At 45.9% G+C, this 9,646-nt stretch overlaps 1 protein-coding gene across 1 annotated transcript in view; it reads right to left on the bottom strand.

Moving 5' to 3' along the window:
- Window positions 1-9,421, bottom strand: part of LOC101754296 (BTB/POZ and MATH domain-containing protein 2-like) — a 37,862-nt gene extending 28,441 nt beyond the window's left edge. The window contains exon 1 of the mRNA XM_004980417.2: window positions 9,102-9,421. Within this exon, the coding sequence (XP_004980474.2) occupies window positions 9,102-9,421 (320 nt within the window). The remainder of the gene's footprint in view (window positions 1-9,101) is intronic.
- Window positions 9,422-9,646: the final 225 nt, after the last annotated feature.

Raw genomic sequence — 9,646 nt, 5'->3', positions numbered from 1 at the left:
CATCCCTTCGGTTACTCTATCACAGAACTCCCTTCAAGCCTGTCTTCTTAGAAGAACTCTCCATCATACGTGTTGAGGTCTATGTTGTAATCTTCATTATTTGGTACAGGTAATTTACCATGTGGTGATACCTTGTACACAACATCCCAACCCTTAAGATGGTCCTCAGTTTGACACGGGTATGACAGGTAATAAAATTGCGTGGCCTGTTGAGCACAATATACACATCGTCTCCTGGTAAGACGGATGATTGTCGGATTTCGACTAGCCCAAGATTAGGGGTCCCTCTCACAACCGATGGATCTATTGGGATACGAGGTAGGCTACACTAGCGCAAATCAAAATTTTCTACCGCGTAAACCAGGAAAACTGCCGTATAAGGATCACGGGATTACCACTTGACGCACTGATGTGGAAGATGTAGATTCGCATCGATGCAGCGAAGTCGATCAGCGTAGTCGAAGATAGTCGATCACGACGACGTCCAGCAGCTCCTCAGCAGCTCGTCCACGTGCAGCAAGATCGCCCTTGTGCCGTGGCTCGTCGTCGGCTCGTCGTGGCTCGTCGCCAGCTCGTCGGCGGCTCATCGGTGGCACGTCCAAGTGATGTAGGTGCAACACCTCCAAGGTATCCACACGTGCAGGGAGGAAGCACCACAAGCCAAACTGCTAGATCCGCGAGTTGCAACAGGTGAGGGCGTGGGAGGAGCGGATGTGTTTCGCCAAAAAGGTGTAAACCCTAGGGCGCCCCCACCCCTCTATTTATAGAGGTTCCTGACGGGCCTCTGGGTCCGAGGCCCATTAGTACTTCTAAATCTAATCCAACTCGGATCACATCCGAATTGGGCTTCCAGCCCCTTAAGTGTGTGACCCTATGGGTTCGAATACGTATAGACATGGCCCGAGTACTCCTACTCGGCCCAATAGTCGGTAGCGGCCTCTAGCAAGACGTGCCAACTCCTATACGCACACAAAGATCATATCAGACAAACCGTCACAACATTATGTACATGCTATTCCCTTTGCCTCACGATATTTGGTCTAGCTCCAAGCCGACCGCTCTTTCTCGATCCTATGATTCGGAATCTCTTTTTAGGTTAACTCTTGACCGTAGTAGCATGGCTGTGCATTTTCAGATCTGATCACTTGAGGGGCCCAGAGATATCACTCTCAATCAGAGAGGGGCAAATCCCATCTTGATTGACCATGTCTCACAGCATGCTTCCTGACAAACCCAAAAGCTACCTTTATAACTACCATGTTACGGTGTAGCGTTTGATAGCCCCTAAGTGAGTTGATTCACATCTCGAGTACATGCGACAATCTCAGGTCTAAGGACAAAGCGTACTTGTTGTGTAAAGCGAGAACTACTTCTCGTGTTGGGTCAGTCCTAGCATATGTTTCCACATGTGCCCACATTATTAGTTTAACATATCCATGTCCATGACTTGTGAAACATAGTCATCAACTAATACATGTGCTAGTCTAATATTCATGTGTGTCCTCACATGAACTCCGACTAGGGACAAGTTTAGAATAACCATACAAGTAAAGAGTTTCACATACAATTCATATAATTGCAAATCAATTCAAGTAGCCTTTAATGGATATTCAATGAACACAATATAAAACATGGATACAAGTGTAATATCATCATCTCTATGATTGCCTCTATGGCATACCTCCAACATTCTCCCACTTGCACTAGAGTCAATCTAGAAGGTATCTAATACCCATAGCTCTTACATGCGCATCATGCTTAGCCTGCGGGAGTGGTTTTGTCAATGGATCAGAAATGTTCAGATCCGTGTGTATTTTGCATATCTTGATCTCACCCCGGTTAACGAAGTCTCGAATGAGATGAAAATCGCCGCATTACATGTTTGTTCTTCTGGTGATTCCTTGGCTCCTTTGCTTGTGCAATTGCCCCATTGTTATCACAGTAGAGATTCAATGGGTTGGATGCATTCGGGAACACACCAAGCTCAATAAGGAAATTCCTTATCCAAACACCCTCCTTCGTGGCTTTCAAAGCTGCAATGTACTCGGCTTCTATCGTAGAATCAGCCACCGTCTCCTGCTTGGAACTCTTCCAACTAACAGCACTACCATTTAGCGTGTACACAAATCCTAATTGTGACTTTGAATCATCTCTGTCGGTTTGGAAGCTAGCATCAGTGTAACCTGTTACAATGAGCTCCTCCTCACCTCCATAGACGAGGAACATATCTTTAGTCCTTCTCAAGTACTTAAGAATATTTTTCACCGCTGTCCAGTGACTCTCACCCGGATCAGACTGATGTCTGCTTGTCATACTCAGCGCATATGAAACATCTGGGCGAGTACTTATCATTGCATACATGATCGATCCAATAGCCGAGGCATATGGCATTCTACTCATGCGATCCCGCTCATCAGCAGTCGAAGGACACTGAGTCTTTCTAAGATGTTACGGTGTAGCGTTTGATAGCCCCTAAGTGAGTCGATTCACATCTCGAGTACATGCGACAATCTCAGGTCTAAGGATAAAGCGTACTTGTTGTGTAAAGCGAGAACTACTTCTCGTGTTGGGTCAGTCCTAGCACATGTCTCCACATGTGCCCACATTATTAGTTTAACATCTCCATGTCCATGACTTGTGAAACATAGTCATCAACTAATACATGTGCTAGTCTAATATTCATGTGTGTCCTCACATGAACTCCGACTAGGGACAACTTTAGAATAACCATACAAGTAAAGAGTTTCACATACAATTCATATAATTGCAAATCAATTCAAGTACCTTTAATGGATATTCAATGAACATAATATCAAACATGGATACAAGTGTAATATCATCATCTCTATGATTGCCTCTATGGCATACCTCCAACAGGATCAAACCAATGACATTTGAATATGACTGGCTTAAGAGGTTTGCAACCATGAAACTTGAGTTCGTATATTTCTTCAATTACTTCGTAGTACTCAACACCATCCAAGCCTGGCATGAAAACTCCAATATTTGTGGTTCTCTGATTGGGCCGACTCTGCTCGTGTCTTATTGTGTGAAAGCGATATCCATTCATGTCATAACCGGTAAATGACCTGACCCTATAGTCACAACCATTAGCAACCTGTCTCAACTCGACACTCATAGACGCATCAGTTTGGCCCCGCAAGTTCAAGTAGGGTTGTTCATTATATTATTCACGTGTACGAGCAAATTGTAATATCATACTAAGTACGAGCTAAAATGGATTGAACCTTCTATTTGAACCAAGAAATGAAATTGGGTCTTCCATTTCCCACACCCTCTCTGAGAAGGGTATCAGTTTGTTGCGGGGTAGGTTGTCTTGATTTACGCCAAAATTGACGATGAAATTCCCTAAACCAACGAGAAAAAATGAATAGTTGCACATAGAATAGTGACTACTTGAGAATAATGTTGTTGATAACTTACAGCATATACGGTTCCACTTCTGATAGATTACTCAACACGTACAACATGATAATGCACCACTCTTCATGTTTCAAGGTCTTGGGGGTTGCACCACTTGCACTTCCGAGTTGCCCTCGGAAAATGCTAAGGCTCGATTCATTTTCGCCAGCATTGTAACGCGGGGGTGGATTGTGCACGCTAGGAAGGTCGTTAGCATAATATTTTTTTGTGAAGTTTGAGACCTCCAAAATATATGCCTCTGCAATGGATGCTTCAATTTTGCATTTATTTTTACATTTAGTTCGTAGAACCTTTTGACATCTCTCAATTGAATAACACCAACGACCCTGCACAGGCCCCCCCATTCTTACTTCATACGGGTGGTGAAGAATCATATGCTGCATCGTGAAGAATCTGGGTGGAAAGATTTTATCCAACTTACAAAGCAACACAGGCGTCATTCTTTCCATTTCTGCAATCACGGTATGAGATAACTCTTTGGCACAAAGCTGGCGGAAGAAATTGCTCAACGCCGCTAGCACCTGCCAGACATGCTCAGGTACATATCCTCGAACCATCACCGGAAGTAGGCGCTCAAGCCACATGTGGTAATCATGACTCTTCAGGACGTTGATTCGCATAGTAGTTAAGATCACTCCCCTCTTCAAATTCACTGCATACCCATCAGTGCTCTCGTTAGGATGAAATCAGCCTTAGGCTTCCTCCACGACTTGCCGGATCTGGGAGGCGCCATGTCTAACTTTGGTCTATTGCATATCCTCACTTGATCTACTCTAGCCTTAACATTATCCTTTGTCTTGTCAGGAATGTCCATAATTGTCCCAAAAATTGCCTCGGCGATATTCTTTTCAGTGTGCATTACATCTATGTTATGCGGAAGAAGAAGGTCATGAAAATAGGGGAGATTCCACAAGCACGACTTCTGAGTCCAAGCATGTTGCTCGCCATATCCCACAAAACCACCTTCATTATTATTAAGCTCAAGAGCGTCTAACTGAGCACAAATCGCGGCTCCTGTCAATATCTGCGGTGCAAGGTCTTCAACTACGACATCTCTCGTAAAGTTTTTAATGTCTTGTCTGAATGGATGGTCAGGAGGGAGGAATTGTCGATGTTTGTTGAACGAAGAATATTTGCCACCCTTCGTCAACCAAGTGAACTTCAGAGAAGCCTTGCAAACTAGGCATGGGAACCTCCCATGAACACACCACCCGTAGAAAATCTCATATGCCGGCAAGTCATGCAGGGAGTACTGGTACCAAACATGCATCTTAAATTTTGTCTTTGTAGCTCGGTCGTAAGTCCATACCTCTTCCTCCCAAGCACAGACCAAATCATCAATCAAAGGCTCCATGTACACACTCATATTATTCCCCGGGTGCTCTGGAATTATCAATGACAAAAATATATTCTATCATTGAAAAAGGATGCTAGGGGGGAGATTCAGGAGGATAACGAATATGGGCCAACAGGTATACGGGGCAGCCGCTATTCCATATGGATTGAACCCATCTGTTGCCAACACAACACGTACATTACGAGCCTCTAGAGATTTCTCACGATAAATCACATCAAATCTTGTCCAGGCTTCACCATCGGATGGGTGTACCAGCTTCTCAGGATTGTATCGACGTCCGTTTTGGTGCCATGTCATCTGTTTCGCGGATTTCTCTGTCATGTAAAGCCATTGGATCCTCGGTATGAAAGGAAGGTACCGTAGGATTTTTACGGGGATTGCGAGCTGCCTCTTCTGACCATCACCAGAGTCTACCTCCAAAAACCTAGACGACTCGCACTTCACACAGTACTTAGCTTCCGCATACTCTTTCCGAAATAAGATGCATCCCTTCGAGCAAGCATGTATCTGCTCGTATGGCATCTTAAGTGCACAAAGGAGTTTATGTGCTTCATACATGCTCTTTGGCAAGATGTGATCATCCGGGAGCAGGCTGCCAAAAACAGTTAGCATAACATCGAAGGTGTCTCGACTCAAGCTAAACTGGGACTTCACGGCCATTAGGCGTGCAATGGCATCCAGTTGAGAAACCTTGGTATAACCGTCCAGGGGTTGCTGTGCCACAGACAACATGTTGTAATACGCCTTTGCGGTAGCCTCTAGCTCCTCCTCCCTACGTGTCTCATCGAATTGTGCTTCATGATAGTCATTTAACATGTCTCCCACCCCGGCATCATCATCATATTCCTCGATGCGTTGTCTCAACACTTCGTCTCTCCCACGATCGGCTTCACCATGGTAGATCCACCTGGTGTAGTCTGACGTAAATCCGTTCTTCACAAGATGTTTGCCCATTTCTAGCTTAGTTTTTCGACGCATGTTTGCACATCTACTGCACGGACACCAAGTGACACTAGCTCTTTTGACCCTAGCAAACGCCCGTTCCAAGAATGCATCGGTCTTTTCAATCCATTCATTGGTCAATGAATCCTGACTAGAGTGGCCCGTGTACATCCACTCACGGTCATCCATCCTCTAGCATAACAGCGAGTAATATAAAAAATCACGTTGTATCTACATGTTCCTATACTGTCTAAAAGGTGAGGATAGGTCCTAATCCCACCCGAGGATGTGTAGGTGCAGTTAGTTTCCATGCCCTACTCCGATCCGAGACAAAATTTTGGCAGCACCTCCCCGCTGTTCTCCAAATACATGTCCAGGATCGGAGATTGTGTATCTGGAGAACAACAGGAAGGTGCTGCCAAAACTCTGTCACGGATCGGAGTAGAGCATGGAAACTAACAGCACCTACACATCCTCAGGCGGTCCAAAAAACGTCGACAATTCAAAACAGATACGAGTATAGATATGCCAATATTTGCATATTTGCAACCATATCTCTTTCGAACAGGAGACGCCTAACTAGGTTACGTGATATACGAACATCAAACGGAAAGAGATGTGTAAGATGCCTCACCTTGCTATCCTGCAAAGTGACGAGTTGAGGACGGTCCTTGTGAGCCTCTCCTGCAAGTAAAGAAATATAGTACTGTTAAGTCAAAATTTCAGCAGCAGCTCCCCTGCACGGGGAGGTTTCCAAAACCTACAACAAAGAAAATGGCACGATGGCCGACAACCACATTCTCACCAAAGAGACGGCACGATGGCCAACAACCACAATCTCACCAAGAGATGGAACGATGGCTGACAAATACATCCACACCAAAGAAACGGCATGATGGCCGACAAATACATCCACACCAAAGAAACGGCACGACGGCCGACAACCACATCCTAATTTCTGAAAAAAATTCCTACCACCTCTCTAGTCATCCTACCACCTCCCTATTTTCTAATTTTCTAATTTCACGCCTCTAATTTCTGAAAAAATCCTACCACATCCTACCACCTCTCTATTCTTTTCAATATTTTCTAATTTCTAATATCAATCACCTACTGTAAATTTTTCTAATTTCAACATTTTCCTACCTTGGAGGCCGCCAGCCGTGGGCAGGGAGGGGCGAGAACCGGCAGGGGGTGGGCGCTGGCCACGAGCCGGGGCAGCGGAGCAAGGGCGGCCGGGGAGGGAGGGGAGGGGCGGCTGGGCCGGCGCCGGTAGCGGGCCGGAGGGGCGGCCGGGCGGGAAGCCGGCCACAGGCAGGGGAGGGGCGGCTGGTCCGGTGCCGGTGGCGGGCTGGAGGGCCGGCCGGGCGGGGAGCTGGCCGCGGGCAGGGGAGGGGTGGCCGGGCCGACGCCGGTGGCGGGCCAGAAGGGAGGCCGGGTGGGGAGCCGGGGGAGGGCCGCCGGAGGCGCGGGACGGCGGGTGCTGTGGCGGCGGGTACGGGGCAGGGCAGCGGTGGGTGAAGGGAGCTCGAGGTGTGCAAAGTGCTCTGAGTGAGTGAGGTGACTGTGCGGGCGCTGTGGATAGGATTCAGTGTTTGCCGAGTTTCAAGATCCAAAACACTCGGGAAACATTATTTTGCTGAGTGCCCACATCCAGGACACTCGGCAAACACTTTTTTTTATATTTTTTTAACCAATTGGAAACGGTATATGCGCTATGGTGGGCCCATGCACTAAGTTTGCCGAGTAACACTCGGCAAACTGTGAAGCACTCGGTAAAGTTCTTTCATATTTCATGTACAAATACCTTCCCTAACACGCTTTACTAAATTTTTTTCGATGTACTTTGAAAAACATGGTCAAATTCACTTAACAATACATATTTGATTTTTCTACGAATATTGTTCCATTATTTTAGGCAGTTATAGCTCAAATTTAATTTATCTCAATTTAAATTCTACAATTGAAGTTAATACATTAAAATTATCAAAAGGATACGAAAAATTCGCAAAATTTAAAAGGGATCAATGTATGTTGTCCATTGCCTACAAAAAGTTTTGAAGTCCAACTCTAATTCGATCGTCACTTTGACTCCAAATCTTAACAGATCATTCTGAACTTCTAGACCCTTCTCTCGAGATGCTCGGTTTGTAAGAGTCGTACGTGACAGAAGGTGCGAAACCTTCTCAATTTTTTTTCAAAGTCTCCATGTATGACATCATGAGATCTTGACAAATCTCGTGATTTTCAGAGTTCGTTTGTTTTTTCTAGAATTTAAAAATCATTGCACCACACGTTCGTGGTCGTATTTTCTGACCAAGATGTTCGAAATTTCTTTTCATTTTCTGGGTACAGCCCCAGAGTGGACTCACTAACATGAAAATGATTTTTTCACTGAACTTATTCCATTATTTCAAACACTTGCAGTTCAAATTTACCCGTAACCGAAAAAAATCCTATTTGTGCTATAAATTTATTAAATATAGCAAACTGATCCACAAATATACGAAATTTTAACATGTAGTATCACATATTGTGTGTGGAGAGTGGAAAAAGTTTGGAGGCAGGGAAGAAAAAAAATGTTATTTTACCGAGTGTCTACAGAAAACACTCGGCAAAAATAAACTTTGCCGAGTGCCTTTGGAGCAACATTCGGCAAAGGGTGTAATTTGCCGAGTGCCTTGGGACGGACACTCGGCAAACCGCCGCTAATGGGCACTCGGCAAAGTGCAAATGTTCGGCACGCTTCGTAACGGCTGGCGCGCGTGCTAGTCACGTGTTAGAGATTTGCCGAGTGCGTTCTGTTTGCCGAGTGTCGTTGTCGTTGTTTGCCAAGTGTTCCATTCGTGACACTCGACACAAGACGTTTGCCGAGTGTATTTTGAATGCCGAGTGTATATGTGGATACACTCGGCAAACATGACCTTTGCCGAGTGCCCGATAGGTTGCACTCGGCAAAGATAAAAACACTCGGCATTATCTCGGTTTCCAGTAGTGAGAATAACTGGGTGAAGGACAGCAAATAAAGGAAAAATGCAAGTAACATAAATGAAGTGGCACAAGTAATCTGGGAAATACCAACAATAATAAAGAAATTACTCCATCTCCTTTCCACTGTTGAGTTCCCTTGAATCAAAAATCTTCGTGACTAGTTCTCTGACAATGGACGGGCAACTCTTGGTGAGATGTTCCACATCATCGGTCGCCATGACGGCCCTATCATTCTCGGGACAAGCAATGAACCTAAAACATGAATTCTTTAGCTTGTGGCACTGGTGCTGCTCCTCTAACACCAATGTAGCTAGTGCGTTGACACAGCCTGTTTTCCATGATTGACTTCAGACCCTGGAGATCAAACCTATCTGCTGCAGATAGCAAATGATGAGCCATGGCCCCTACTTCTTGATCGTTCATATCTGGCAACGAGTCGGTGTAAATGTAGTGCAACAACGCCTGGAATGTTTCTGCGTTCATGTCGTTGATGCGTATGTAGCTAGTGTTTTCCTCCATTGTCGGCCCAAATAAATCAGCCTTGGAAACTGGCGATCGAGCAGCAAGAACACACCTATGTGCGGCGAACACCATGCCACCAACCTCAAAGTCCACATCAGCACCCTCCTTTGTTGCTAGGAGACGTCCGAGGTCCTTGGGCAGGAAAGATTGCAGAACATCCGCCATGGATTGCTGCTCCAGCGGGCCGCAAGACACATGTCCCTCAACACCGATGAACCCTGCAATCCAGATGCCGACGGTACAGCCGTCACCGATGGCACCTGCAGCTGCCTAGACGGCAGTGTTGCCATAAGAGCTGGCTGCCCCGGGCGCGGCCTGAATCCTCCGCCGCCACCTCGGAAGATGGTGTTGGGCGCCGAGGTTTGGATGGCTGCGCCTTGGCGAGCGACG

The sequence above is a fragment of the Setaria italica genome, chromosome VIII (assembly GCF_000263155.2).
Source record: "Setaria italica strain Yugu1 chromosome VIII, Setaria_italica_v2.0, whole genome shotgun sequence".
Taxonomy (NCBI): Eukaryota; Viridiplantae; Streptophyta; class Magnoliopsida; order Poales; family Poaceae; genus Setaria; species Setaria italica.
The sequence above is the reverse complement of the archived record's forward strand: the minus strand, read 5'-3'. Positions and strand labels throughout refer to the sequence as shown.